This window comes from Sinocyclocheilus anshuiensis, unplaced genomic scaffold (genome assembly GCF_001515605.1).
Source record: "Sinocyclocheilus anshuiensis isolate Anshui unplaced genomic scaffold, SAMN03320099.WGS_v1.1 scaffold247, whole genome shotgun sequence".
Lineage (NCBI taxonomy): Eukaryota > Metazoa > Chordata > Actinopteri > Cypriniformes > Cyprinidae > Sinocyclocheilus > Sinocyclocheilus anshuiensis.
In genome coordinates this window covers 564,980-580,322 of record NW_015552543.1, presented here as the reverse complement: position 1 = coordinate 580,322, position 15,343 = coordinate 564,980, and the positions used below count along the sequence as shown (strand labels likewise).

The window sequence follows — 15,343 nt, the reverse complement described above, 5'->3', positions numbered from 1 at the left end:
TGCTTCTATGAAATGTATTTTCAATTTTTGAATTAAAATTCATTTTTATATATATTTTTTAAGGGACAAAAATGTCAAGGTTGTGCAATTGTCCTATGCAATTGTCCTACCATAATCTCTCTTTGTTGAAAATAGTATTAACTGTTAAACTAGTTTTTTTTTTCATCACATAGGACATCCTTATTTGTCATTGGCTCTTGGTTTTATTGTCTTAATCTAAAAAATAGATTGAATATTTTGAAAACATACATTTTATAATGCACCACTTACTTTAAAAATTAAATTAACCAGTGTCCTTTGGTTTTGCAGGAGGGCAGGTCAGATTTGGATGATTATGGAAAGGAGACCAGTGGCCACCCTTCCCAGGATGCCAATGTACGTGACCTGGGCGCAGGCCAGGGTGGCGGACCAGGTCTTTATAAGGTAGTGAAGACCGGACCTTCGGGTCACAACATCAGAAGCTGCCCAAACCTTAGAGGTATCCCCATTGGAATGTTAGTTCTGGGGAACAAAGTCAAGGCTGTAGGCGAGGTATGGACTCCCAACTGTGTTACTGTGGCTGCCAATAAATGACTAATTAGCCAGATTTCTTGCTAGTTCTGCAGTTTCTGTAACACAAATTTTTCATTTTTCTTTAGACGATTAGAGAACCCTTTGTGTAACGTCTTTTCATAAAGGCCATACATGCTATGGCTCTGGCGTGGGTGTGGTGTTGTTCTGTTCACATTATTAAAGCCCCTGTCAAGAATCACCAAGCATGGCTTCAGCTTTTGCACAGTAACAGTACAGTATAATCTGGCATGTTCTTTAGGAATATCTGTGTGATGCAGCAATTAATAAATGATCCTAATTACCTATTAACAATAATGACAGATGAGGCTTGTGAATTAAAAAAAAAACTGAAGTCATATGATAATTTCCACTCTGTAAACACCTGGGTTGAGCAAAATTCAGAATTAAGAATAGGTTTCCTTTTAATTTGGGATTGTGAATTTGAATTGAATTAGTTCTGACCCATAGGATGTGGAACTGGATTTTGAATTGGAATGATAGGAAGAGCAACTTAATGAATTGTAATTCTAAGAAATTCAGTTACTCAAACATGCACATTTTTGTTGTGAAACAGAACACAAATAATTACATCATTACTTTGAGTAATTATGTCAATTTATTATTATATTATATATTGTTATTTTATGCTGTATTATAACTTCTCTAGATACCCTAGTGTATTATATTATGTTGTGTTATACTTTCTATAGGTAACAATGTTGATATTGTAGAATAGACAATGTAGAAAAAAATACTAACAAATTATTGTTAAAACTAGGGATGTCCATTTTAGCCGGTTAACCGACCGTAAGAATTTTGACCGATTAATACAATCAGTTAAACGGTTTAAAAAGTCATTTCATTATTTATTTTTTCAGTAATGAATCAAAATATTTAAAAAGGTTTGCTGCGTGGTTAAAATACGCTACGCGCATAAAAAAAAATGTTTTTTTAGGGGGAAAAACATAAGTCGCGTATAAGTCGCATTTTATTGTTTCATTCAGAAATAGGCCTAATGCCGACACAAAATGTTTACAAACATTATAATAAACACTGTAAACATAGCTAGGCTATTTTAGTTCCCCTCACTCCACAACAAATCCTTTCAATTAACAGTATTTAGAAAAGAACAAGAATTAAAAATATAAGAAGCTATAGCAATATAAACGACAATATAAAATTAATTTAGGCTAAAACGAAACTGAAACCAACGTTGCGTCTCTCATTCCACACAAAATCAAACGTTTCTGTATTCGCGATGTATTTGAATGGTAAATTATTATTTATTATGTAGCCTACTTCACTCGCGTTCCAATATCCACGTAAAACAAAGTGTTTTGCATAACATCACGGCGGTGCAGTGATAACACTTAACGGCACAGATTTTACTACATATTTTTTTTTTTTTTTACTACATAGGTTTTTTTTCCCATATGTTTGACTGACTGACTATTTTATTATGATAATGAACAGGCTGCATTATTGTCAAGGTAGCAATGCTTAACTGAGTGTGCGCATGCGGTGCCGGCGGAATCACTTGAATTTTTTCCTTCTAACAGTGGAAGAAACTACTCCTTTTAGTCCTAAAGATAATCGGAATTGTAAAAGGTTTGCCTTTATTTGTGTACATTCACAATAAAAACAAATCTTTGTGCTTTTGTAAAATAAGCCTAAAAGAAAAATAGGATGCCGCTTTCTGTCGTCTGTTTCCTTTCGCACAGCACAAAAATGAACCGAAACTCTGCATATATATACTGTATATAGGCTTATAAATATATATATATATAGCCTAGCTTTATTATGTTTTTCTCCGCTGGCAGAAGCGCTGCAGGTGCGTGATGTGATATGATGACCATGTGAATCCTCATGTTCTGTTGTTTGCTGCTTTTTGCGCATGTAAAATGAATCCCCGGAAAACAAATGTTAGTATTTTTTAACGAGTCACAGACACTTATCCTTTCTAATTTAATTAAATTCTAATTTAAAATAATCTTGTCGGTTAACGGTTAACAATTGGTTAATGAGCGTCGGTTGTCGGTTAGAAAAAATAACCGAAATGAACATCCCTAGTTAAACCTACTTCAATTTAGATGAATTTTCTTTACATTTTATTTCATTATAATTGTACTTCCTTAAATTCAAATGACAATTCTGCATCTGGTTTTGTCACAATTCAAATTCAGGAATTGAATGGGAATTCTGAATGGCGCACAATCTTGGTAAACACCTGTCTTTTATGGCATTTGAATGGTCTCCACGTGTGATCATGGAAGGGCTGGACTTTGCCTCTTTCTTCTCTTAGTAGAGGGCGTGGTGTGTCATGCTGTCCTCAAATGCTCTCCTAAAGTCACTGTCTCTGAGCCTCCCAACTTACACACATACTGCTATTCTTCTCACGTCAAATTTAAAACAGTGTCTTTGTTCGAACTGGTTTCAATCCATAAATCCTGAGAATTGAAGGGTACATCATATAATTGTTTTCACGTTTCTAAATGCGCTGTCATTTTAGAGCCTCCACTGAGTTTTGCTTGCTAATCAGTCATGCTCCTCTGGATTGATGTAGTGTGTGTGTGTGTGTGTGATAGAGAGGAGGTAAATAAAGCTGTATCTGTATCAGGTGATTAACTCGGAGGGCACTTGGGTTCAGCTGGATAAGAACAGTGTGGTGGAGTTCTGTGAGAGCGATGAGGGGGAGGCCTGGTCTCTGGCCCGAGACGGAGGGGGAAACCAGTACCTGCGTCACGAGGAAGGTAACGCTAACACACGTACTTAAACTTATTTCAGTTAGTTGCAAAAGCAGCATTTCTAATGTACAATTCTATTTTTAGGTGAACTGTTTCTTTAAATAGGAAACCAGTAATGAAATAGAGCATGCTTAAACCACAAGTTGAAATTCAGCTGGCTGTTAGTTATTGATGATTATTAATGCATTTTGTTTCTCTCTGGAACAGAGCAAGCAATTTTGGAGCATGGAGCCCAGACCCCTCCCCCCAGCCCGTTCTCAGTCCAGGCGTTTAACAGGGGCATGGGCAGCTCGGGAGCTCAGGGCTTCGACTACTGCATCAACAACAAAGGTGAGAGTAAAGATCCTGGAGAGATTTATTAGGAGTGCTTTATTATTAAGTGACAGTTACACCTTTGTTTATATGATTCAATTTCATCTTTTTTCATACCATGCTCTAGGGGTGGGCGATAGTCCGGTAGACACCAGTAGAAATTTGTCAACTGCTAGAGATTTTTGACTATTGTCTCTATCGCGGTTACACACTCACATGATGTTGCTGTGCTACATATAGTTGCACACGTTTTTAAGCATTGCAGTTTAAAAACAAGTGATTCTAAGCCATTGAAACAGCTGAGAAAGAAAACACATGTGTAACATTATATTGGATCTGGGCAGCTCTTAAAGTGACAGCAGTCCAATATTCTGACTGTCTGTTATTCATGTTAATCAAACAACAACAAGAAAATCTCTCGCTGCTCTTGACTAAATCACTTTTGTAAATTTAATAAGACAAAATATATATTTAATTGACAGTGAAGAATATGCAGTGTTTTTATACATTTGATTACTTTAAACCAGGGGTGCCCAAGCTCGGTCCTGGAGGGCCGGTGTCCTGCAGAGTTTAGCTCCAACCCCAATTAAACACACCTGAACCAGCTAATCAAGCTCTCTTACTAGACATACTAGAAACTTTGTAGCAGGTGTGTTGAGGCAAGTTGGAGCTAAACTCTGCAGGACACCGGCCCTCCAGGACCGAGTTTGGGCACCCCTGGTTTAAACAATGTACGTAGCATTTCTTATTTGTTCTACTGTAGGTTTTTTTGTCCTATTGCTTGTACTTAGTTTCTTATTCTTATTTAATTGCTGACTTTTTATTTGTCTACAGTGAGCTTGAGTTTTTTTTTTTTTATTTATTCACTTAGGCTAGTATTAGTTTTTTTTTGTGATATTGACACTAGTGACAAGAATTATGACATTTCTATGGTATCAAACATTTTGATATCAGAAAGAACTTGTTTAAAACAAAAATAACTATATTGTGATATAGTTACAGTGAATTAAAATGACTCATATCGTGATATAAGATTTTGGTCATATCGCCCACCCCTACCATGCTCCTGCTAAATGTCATATTTGATCAGATATATCTTGGTAGTTTATTCCCTGATTTTAAATGTTATTTCACAAAATTGATGCCAATCCAACTGTGGTAGAATAGCCAGTCATCCAGGATTTTTGTGTTCATGTTTTAGTAACTGCGATTTCCTTTATGTTCCTTAAAATTGTCTCGGTCTTGAAGTAAAAACTTTGTAGGTTAAAAGTGGAAATTAAATGTTGTGGGCCAGAATTAATTTTTTTCCTACCAAACATACAGTATCGTTCAAAGTTTGGGGTTGGTAATATTTTTTATGTTTTTAAAAGAAGTGTCTTGTGCTCAAAAATACAGTAAAACAGTAATATTGTGAAATATAATTATTTAAAATAATACTTAAGATTATTGCAATTTAAAATAATTTTAAATGTAATTATATTTTAATACAGTTCAAATGTAATTTATTTTTGTGATGACAAAGGTGAATTTTCAGCAGCCATCATTCTAATTAATGCTGAAAACAGTTTGCTGCTTAATCATTTTATAGAAACCCTGATGCTTTTTTCAGGATACTTTGATGAGGTGTGTTCAAAAGAACAGCAATTTTTTAAACTTTTGTAACATTATAAGTGTCTGTACTGTCACTTTAAATCAATTTCATGCATCCTCGCTGAATAAAAGTATTAAAGTATTACAAAAAAATCTTACTGGCCCCCAAATGGTAGTGTATACTTCCCATATAAATGATTTTTTTAAATCCTTGTCCAGTAATTACAAACAACAGGAAAAGTCTTGGAAACATCATGGAGCCCTGGATATAATGGACATGAAAACAATGTCTTTTATCTATTTAAAGTGCTGTATGACCCCTGATTAATAAGCAAACACACAATCATTTGTCTCAATTCAGCTCTGTGTAATCAGAGTAATTGTGTTCTGCATGCTGTGATCTGTGTCTTGGCTGTCTTCTGTGGCGTGTGAAGGCATCATTGTGTGCATGGGCAGGACTCTGTGTGCTGCAGCTGGGTCTTACCCATTTAGTGTCCACTGGCTCTCACCATACTGTTCTCATGCTCCGCTGCTTAGTGGCGTTACCCATAGACCGCTGTCTGATGGGTCCTTCATCACCTCTTATACTTAATAAGTCTATGTGAATAAAATACCCTTGACGTAACTATGGTGCTTAACTAAATGCTACTTGATTAAAAGTCAACATGAAGTCAATATTAACCTTAAAATTGCTTGACATTCCAAAGAAAAATAAGTCTTCCTAATTTTTAAAATGTATTAACTTGCTCTTTCTCTAAAGACTTTCCTTTACGGCCAGTGGGATGTCCAGGTCATCTTTCTAAATTCCTGCCAATATTTGCAAATAATGTAAAAAATAAAAAATGCAGTCCTTTGATAATGTTAATGTAATACAATAAAGATTACGGCAGTAATCAGTTAACAAAAAAGTTAAGAATTATCATAAATGCTTCTATTGGGATACCTTGACCTGTTCTCAAGGGTGAACCTGACCTTAAACAGTCAAAAAGCCTTCTCACAATTCACTGCAAACTCTGATACATGTTCCATTTTCATATGAAATGCATACTTTTTGTGATTCAATCAGTTCCTTAGATAAAATCAGTTCCCACCCTACGTTTTTTTTTTCTTCCCTCAATAACTATCTTGTCAGACACACATTGCATTATGGAAGTCTTTTCATGTTGACTTTAACAACTCCGCTAAAATCTTAGTTTTCAGTAATGTCATGCTACTTGTTAGGTTAGTATTAAAATGTTTGATACAATTTGGACAAACCCCCTCCCCCCACAGAATTTCCACGAGTTGCACTATAAAAGGGATGAAAGCAGAGTATTGGCTTTGTCTGCCAATGTTTTATCTGTGACCTTGTAGATGTTCCAGATATGAGGTTTCATGAAAACCTAACCCAACGGCTCCCCCGGCCATTCCTTATTCCCCTCACGTTGGTTCAGCTGACCCACTCACACACCCCATTACTTCCAGTGAGCGTGCGTGCTTGTGTGGGGCGTTAAACTGACGAGCGTTTTGTATGGCTCCTTTTAAGGATCATATAAGCTACAGCACTCCCATTGTCTTCCGCATTGCAGGTGACCGGCTGAGTGCCATACTGAATTCCATTCAGTCTGGGCCTTTCCTCCCAACTCCTTCCATATTTGAGCAAGCTGCCAAACCTCCCTCTTCCCTTGTCCACAGCCCATTTGTGTTTGGACAATCCCTTTCCCAGCAGCCTCAACCGCATCCACAGCTTCCGAGTAAGTCTGTACGTCTATAAGGTAGTGGCGGTGCTTGTCTTAAGCGCTTATTTGTTTAGTGTCCCATAGGTTGTGTTAAGATCCGTTCAGGCTTATTTCCCCTGCTTTTCTGTCGACGTCCACCCGCTTGCTTGCTATGTTTGAATTGGTGATTCTTTTCTTTCTCATCTCATTTTAACTTCAGTGGCCAAGTAACATTTAAGCTCCTCTTCTGTTTCTATTGTAGCTACTAACAGTGTGTGTGTTTCATGTCAGATGTTTCTGTTAATTTGATTGCATTTTTCTTTTTTGCTTGCTACATGTACAGTGCTTAATTTGATCATTCATTAGCTAAATAATTACCAAGAGGTCCAGGAATCCGTCCACGCAATCAAAACCATGCAGTGCTTTAGCATTGCATCCCCCAGTGGAAACCACAATGCATATGTCTGCATAAGAAAAATTAATTTCGATTTTTTTGGATATTTCAGGCGCAAGTGTCTCAATATTTTCCACAGCCAGAATACTCTGAATCTGCATTTCAGATTCATTACAATTCTTAATATTTTATTCTCACTCTTCTGCCACCCTAACTTGCACTGGTTGATGCCCAGTTTTGTTTTAGTCTTGTGCCTTCTTCTACCAGACTCTGTCTCTCTCACAGTGTCTGTCCTTCTACTTGTTGCTTTTTCTCTATTCATACATCTTTCCCAGTACCTAGATGCTCCTCTGACCCTGTTTACACTTAGTGTTAACATCCATCGTGGGTGATCCGATCACCAATTGCAGGGCTCTAATGAGGTTGTGTATAATTTTTGTCAGCCAATTTGGAGGTAGTCAGAAACACTGCACTTGTTGTGTAAATACTAATGCATCCTAGACAACATTGTCTGTCTACTGACCCACTAATATTCCATTGCACCAAAACAAGGTTTTTTAATTACATTATAATATTAATTTTAAACTACCTGTGTAGTATGTACATGTAAGTATTATTTTTTTTAAATCATAAATATGCATGCACAAGACTTTACAGAACTTCTCTGCAATTACACAGATAATCTAAAATGCTCAGTTAATGTAGTAGCTTGACTAAAATGAGCATTCCACTTAAAACATCATATTTGGGGTGAGATTAAAACTTTAAATGTATATCTGGAAGCAAACAAATTATATTTGTAATGCTGCCTTAGAATTAGAACAGTGTGTATATGGAGGATGCATAATTAAGATGCATACTTTCTAAAATAGCCTTTATATCAGGAGCACATGTATTACATCTGTTTTGAACATTAGACCCTTTAACACAGCAGTCCCGGTAAATTACCGTAAAATGGCCAGAAGGATTTTACCAGTAAATGCACAAATATGCTATTCACACAAGCAACGGTGTTCTGGCTTTTTACCAGTAAGAGACCATTCACACATTAGCTCCAAAATACCAATAAATTCTGTGATGTCAGTCAACAGAATGATCTTTAAAAACCACGCCGTTGTTTTCATTCGCCCACGCGAGTAGAAGCACTTTAGTTTCCCTATCTGTCCAAGATATTTGAAGTCTGAGAGACAGGCATAAAGGGGTGGTCTTGCTCTGTAATGTTATGTAATGTTACTGGTAATGTTACATCTTCTCATACCGGTAAATTGCCGATAAATTGCCAGAACAAATTTACCTGTATTTTTGAAAAGGTCCTGTTCACACATGATCTCCTAATGGTAATTTACCAGTAATTTACTAGTAAAGACTATATGTGTGAAAGGGGCTATAGCAACTGATGTTTTATGTTATACATGTAGTCACAAAATCTTTAATATTCCCCTTGAAAACGAAGTAGTCACTGACACATTTGAATTGCATGTTAATACCAGGTGTAAACTACAAATCTCAGTTGTCCACTTGCGATTAGATCACCCAATACGATTGTTAATATCAAGTGTAAACAGGGCCATAGTCCTTATTTCCTCATACACTCTTTCTTCCACTCTTCATTGCTCATTGGCTCTCACTTTCTTTCTCATTCTCTGATGGTTTTCCTTGGTTCAAGCCTTGTTGCTTACTTTCCTTGCCACTGTTTTCCGCTGTAGATGCTTCATCACGCAGCCTTGCTTCACGTGAGCGTGTGCACAAAAGCAATGCGACCGGCCCTGGCACCACTCTCTCATCTCTTGTTCTCAGACAAAAGGGTGGGTAATGCATGTCTTCTCCTGGGAGAACCCTGGAGACTCACTACAGGGAGGGGTTTCATGTCATTCTCTCTTCCACAGTCCATTTATTTCCCCTCTTAGGCATGGCAACAGAGTATGTAGTGCTTTGGAATATATATGGGGGCAAGTTTACAAGCTTGACAAAACATTTCCCATGACCTGGGTGCTTTCCATTTGCATCAATATTTATGCATTTGCTATCTTAAAGTCTTATGTAAATAAATGTTGGTCAGTAAATTGAAATTTAAGGTCATTCTTGGATTTCAGTGGATTCTTGTAGATGTCATTTTAAATTTTACTTCTGTTGTTTTACATTTGGTTTCTTAAGTTCCTATTATGTTGTAAATTATTTTTCCCTTACATTTTCAGATGTCTTTTTTTTTGTCTTGTTTTTTTATTTTAATTTCTTCCTACTTATGTGAAAACGCCTGACAAGTCTTTGCGGAGTGCCTCCTGCACAAATGAGTTGCACATTGGTAACTGTTGGTGTGTTATGATATGCAGGTGACAGGGATAACTTGGCCAGTCGGTCTATGTCTCCAGGCAGCAAGCATCGTCAAGAGAGTCGATCCTCCAAAACGGACAGTCACTCTAGTCGATCTGTTGACCAGGTGAAGAGCAAGAACAATGACAGTCTGTCTGCCAGCGAGGCCCTCAGTCTCAAATCAGACACCGGCAAACTGCGGTCTGACTCTCACAGCCGCTCCCATTCCCCTAACCACAACACGCTACAAGCCCTGAAAGCTGATGGCCGAACCTCAGGCCTTAGGGCTGAGTCTCCGAAACCTAGCTCCCGTTCCTCCTCACCCAAACAGAAGACCTTCAGTTCGGGTAGATCTAGCCCTTCCATCAACAGTTCTCCACGTTCATCCTCTCCTCACGATAAGAACCTGCCCTCTAAAGTTAGTCCTTCTTCTAAAGCTCACCTGGACCCTCCTCGTGAGAGATCCAAATCTGACTCCTATACGCTAGACCCTGACACGCTCAGAAAGAAGAAGGTTCCTTTCATGGAACCTCTGAGGGGCAGGTCTACATCTCCCAAGCCAAAAATTTCACCCAAAGAGAGCAAAGGAGGAAGCAGCATTGCTGAGAACCGAGCCCCATCTCCCCATGTAGTTCAAGAGAACCTCCACAGCGAAGTGGTGGAGGTGTGTAGGTCCAGCACCTTGCTGTCCAATGATGAAGCCAGTGATGAGAATGCAGAGTTGCACAATGCTGAAGAGGGCTCTTCCAAGGTCCACTTTAGTATTGGAAAAGCCCCTGTCAAGGAGGAACTTGAAAGCCGTTCTTCACCCAAAGTTAGCCGTAAAACCTCCAGCAGGCATGTGAGACCCAAAAAAGACAAATCTGGGCCACTCTTTAAGGGTGAAAACGTGCGTCCCGCTGAACCCGCCAAGCAAGCCATGTCGCCTTCTGTTGCGGAATGTGCTCGTGCTGTTTTTGCTGCCTTCCTCTGGCATGAGGGCATAGTACATGATGCCATGGCATGCTCTTCCTTCCTGAAGTTCAACCCTGAGCTGACCAAAGAACATGCACCCATCCGTAATTCTCTCAGCTGCCAGCAGGGTTTTGAAGAGAAGGAGAGCAAACTGAAGAACCGTCACTCTCTGGAGATCTCCTCGGCCCTCAACATGTTCAACATATCACCACATGGCCCAGACATTTCTAAGATGGGTAGCATCAACAAGAACAAGGTTCTGTCCATGCTGAAAGAGCCACCCTTGCCCGAGAAGTGCGAGGATGGAAAAAGTGAGGCGGTCTCCTATGAGATGACCAGCAACTTAATGAGGTCTAAGTCCATCTTGCCTCTCACCCTCCAGCACCTAGTAGCATTCTGGGAGGACATATCCATGGCTACCATAAAAGCGGCTACACAGAATATGATCTTCCCGAGTCCAGGGTCCAGTGCTATCCTTAAAAAGAAGGAGAATGAAAAGGACAGCAAGAAGACCAAGAAAGAGAAGAAGAAAAAGGAGAAAGCCGAGGTTCGCCCCAGGGGGAACCTCTTTGGGGAGATGGCGCAGTTAGCTATGGGAGGCCCTGAGAAGGATACCATCTGTGAGCTGTGTGGAGACTCTCACCCATACCCTGTTACGTACCACATGAGACAGGCCCACCCAGGTACAGTGCCGTCATTTCTTGGGTCTTACTCCATTCTGTTTTGTTCAGAGTGGATATAAAGACCAATATATGGAGTATATCATCACTTTTCTGTGTTGTGTTCTTTCAGGCTGTGGTCGGTATGCTGGAGGTCAGGGCTATAACAGTATTGGTCACTTTTGTGGAGGCTGGGCTGGTAACTGTGGAGATGGTGGGATTGGAGGAAGCACCTGGTACTTGGTGTGTGATCGTTGTAGAGAGAAGTACCTGAGAGAAAAACAAACAGCTGCCAGAGAAAAGGTATACCTGTCATGACCAATGTAGGGAAATTCATATTTGTAGATGTCTAAAACATTGAATGATTCTTTCTTGGGTTCAACCCTGTGGTTCTTGGATTAGGTCAAGCTGTCAAGGAAGAAACCTCTCCAGGTGAAAACCCCACGGGCTCTGCCCATGATGGAGGCCCACCAGGTGATCCGTGCCAATGCACTGTTCCTGCTGTCTCTGAGCAGCGCCGCTGAGCCAAGTCTACTTTGCCATCACCCACCTAAACCCTTCCACGCACATCTGCCCAGCCTCAAAGAGGGAGTGTCTGAGGAACTACCCAACAAGATGGGCTGCCTCTATCTGCAAACTTTAGCCCGGTAAATACCTTATGTTGATCACCATGACCACGGGCAGCATTGTTGTAGTAATTCAGTGCATTGAGTATCTCATTGAGTCTTTCTCAATGTCCTTTTTGCAGCCAACACACTGAGAACTTTGGGGCCTATCAAGATGACAACTTGTTTCAGGATGAGATGCGTTACCTGCGTTCTACGTCAGTCCCTGCTCCCTATATTTCAGTCACTCCTGATGCCTGCCCCAATGTTTTTGAAGAGCCAGGAAGTAACATGAAGTCCATGCCCCCAAGGTACTGTAACAAACTCTTACATGTATCTCCCAAAGTGCCATGCTCTAATACTGGTTCTATGAACATTTAGCCATTTTTGTGTGCGTATTATCTCTGTATGACTTCTTTATTTAACTTTGTTCCTTTAGTTTGGAGACAAGTCCAATCACAGACAGTGACACAGCCAAGCGGACAGTATTCCAGCGCTCATATTCAGTGGTGGCCTCCGAGTATGATAAGCAGCACTCAGCTTCCCCAGCACGGGTCAAAGCAGTGCCGAGACGCAGGGTACACAGCGGGGATGCAGGTAATGTTGTGTCACTTTGTACAGCACAGTTACAAATGTCTAATTAATTCAGCTAATTATCATTATTACCATAATGACAGAGAGTGATGTCTGAGAATATATTTACATCAGGTGTGCTGCTGCTATACAGGACTGAACTAATTTCAGTCTTTTAAAGTTATTCTGTATATAATTTGCATTTGGCTGGTGCTTTTATCCAACTTGTATTGCATTGATTGTATACATTTTAGTAGTTCTTGCAGCCTCTGGGATTTGAACCCATGAACTTGGTGTCATTAGGTCCATGTTTTACTGTTTAACCTACATGTTACAATGGCTTGTATGCACCAATATAATGATGCATAGCAATATTTACCTATACCTTCTAACAATGTTTGAGTCCTCAAGTTATCAAAGCAGAGTTTAGAATCGATTAATGTAAACTTTGCATTCAGGAAAAGTGATAATTGACCAGAAATGCTAGATGCCATTTTTGATTTAATTTGTAAATATTAATACTGGATTTTAAAACGTTCGTTTTTTTGTTCACTGCTAAAATATTAGTATTGTGATGCTAAGTTAAACATTTTAAATGTGAGTTAATACCTGCTGGTTTCTACAGAAGTTGGGTCATCACTGCTTCGTCACCCTTCTCCTGAGTTGTCTCGACTGATCTCAGCCCACGGCTCTCTCAGCAAGGGTGAAAGAAACTTCCAGTGGCCTGTGTTGGCATTTGTTATCCAGCATCATGACCTAGAGGGCCTGGAGGTGGCTATGAAGCATGCACTCCGCAAATCAGCCTGCAGGGTGTTTGCCATGGAGGTCAGCGACATTATATCTGGCCTTCTGCCGACTTTCAGTCCTCTTCTTCCTGTCCTAAATTGTATAATGCAGTCACTGTATTAAAGTCCATGTAAAACACATGTATTAAAATCCTTATCACAATTGACTAGAAAATTTTAGTCAGAAGTTTTGGGAACTCTTAACAAACCTTTTGTTCTGCATTTCCTTTTCAGGCTTTTAATTGGCTGCTGTGTAATGTTACCCAGACCACCTCCCTCCATGATATCCTGTGGCACTTTGTGGCGTCTCTGACTCCGTCTCCCTTTGAGACGGAAGAAGAGGAGGAGGACGAGAACAAAGGGAACAAGGAGAACCTCGAGCAGGTATGGCCTTACAACACTGCTAATGGTTTATTAAGAAGTCACTATTTTACGTAAGATGAACAGAGGTTTTTCTGAAACAGGATGATTTTATTCTTGTTCTCAGGAGAAGGATTTAGGTGTATGTGAGCACCCCCTGTCTGACATTCTCATCGCAGGAGAGGCGGCTCACCCGCTGCCCCACACCTTCCACCATCTGCTCCAGACCATCTCTGACCTCATGATGTCACTTCCCAGTGGAAGCTCACTTCAGCAGATGGCCCTCAGGTATCTTTTGCCTGTTCATAGAGACACCATTTGCAACCTCCTGATGATAAATGATGCTGGCAAATTTTGCACATGCAATCTCAACTAACATTGTCTTCATAAATGTACAAATCTAGTATTTGTTTGGCTGTTTCATTAGATGTTGGAGTCTGAAATTCAAACAATCAGATCATCAGTTCCTGCACCAGAGTAACGTATTTCACCACATCAACAACATCCTGTCCAAATCAGATGATGGGGACAGTGAGGAGAGTTTTAACATCAGCGTACAGTCGGGATACGAAGCGATTAGTCAGGTGGGAAACTTTCCATTACCTTCATCTACGTGGATTGACAACAAAGGCTTTCTTTCCTGTTGCCTTTAGATTTATTCATTTGGCAGAAGCCAACATCTAAATGAGCTTAAATCACAATTAAGGTATTTTACATGTATTGCAGGAACTTTGTGTGGTCACCTGTCTGAAAGATCTGACCAGCGTGGTAGACATTAAAACATCCAGCCGACCAGCCATGATCGGCAGCCTGACTGATGGCTCCACTGAGACGTTCTGGGAGTCTGGAGATGAAGATAAGAACAAAACAAAGAGCATCACTATCAGCTGTGTCAAAGGCATCAATGCCTCATATGTCTCTGTCCATGTCGACAACTCTCGTGACATTGGAGTGAGTTTGCAAACTATTGTTCTTTTAGTTTTTCTGTCTGTTCTTTCCCAGTCAGTATATTAATACCGCTCTCTATGTTGGCCAACTGGTAATTCTGTATAGATTTTATGAAGTGTTCAAAGTGCATAAAGCCTATATAACGTTCAAACCTTCAGATATGACATTTTGTCACATTTTTCTAGTTTGAGTTGATTGTTTTGTAATATCATTTATACATGTATCTTTAAACATCTAGTAATTTATATAACCTGTGCTTTGTGTTCTGTTAGAATAAAGTCACGTCAATGATATTCCTTTGTGGGAAGGCTGTGGAAGATCTCTGCAGAATCAAACAGGTGGGACTTAAATGACTTAATGAGATTATCTGTGAACCTTTTTACAAAAAAAGTTGTGTTAACGCGTCCTCTGATGATCTATACTTCTGCATATGACATTAAGTCAGTTTGAAATAGGCTCGTTTCACTGAATGGACTTTTTGTTGTCTCAGCTTGACTTAGACTCGAGGCACATGGGCTGGGTGACCAGTGAGCTGCCTGGAGGAGACCACCACGTGATCAAGATCGAGCTTAAGGGTCCTGAGAACACGCTTAGGGTACGGCAGGTCAAAGTGCTTGGCTGGAAGGAGGGCGAGAGCATCAAGATTGCTGGGCAGATATCAGCCAGTGTATCTCAGCAGAAGAACTGCGAGGCTGAGACGCTGCGTGTCTTCCGCCTCATTACATCACAGGTGAGGCCAAAAACCTTCTCAAACGGCTCATGAAGGCACAAACCGCAGTACGGTTCCAGTACCACTGTACATCAAACTCTGTAAAACACTCGTTCACAGATATCGTTTAAGGAAAGGCAAAAGTCATGTT

At 39.8% G+C, this 15,343-nt stretch overlaps 1 protein-coding gene across 1 annotated transcript in view; it reads left to right on the top strand.

Moving 5' to 3' along the window:
• The window catches only part of LOC107664005 (E3 ubiquitin-protein ligase MYCBP2-like), a 157,021-nt gene that overhangs the window by 123,102 nt on the left and 18,576 nt on the right, over window positions 1-15,343 (top strand). The window contains 14 exon segments of the mRNA XM_016454448.1: window positions 3,170-3,302; window positions 3,504-3,626; window positions 9,620-11,236; window positions 11,346-11,515; window positions 11,615-11,859; window positions 11,961-12,128; window positions 12,257-12,414; window positions 13,016-13,215; window positions 13,410-13,559; window positions 13,663-13,823; window positions 13,963-14,119; window positions 14,262-14,486; window positions 14,756-14,821; window positions 14,974-15,213. Of these exon segments, the coding sequence (XP_016309934.1) occupies window positions 3,170-3,302; window positions 3,504-3,626; window positions 9,620-11,236; window positions 11,346-11,515; window positions 11,615-11,859; window positions 11,961-12,128; window positions 12,257-12,414; window positions 13,016-13,215; window positions 13,410-13,559; window positions 13,663-13,823; window positions 13,963-14,119; window positions 14,262-14,486; window positions 14,756-14,821; window positions 14,974-15,213 (3,813 nt within the window).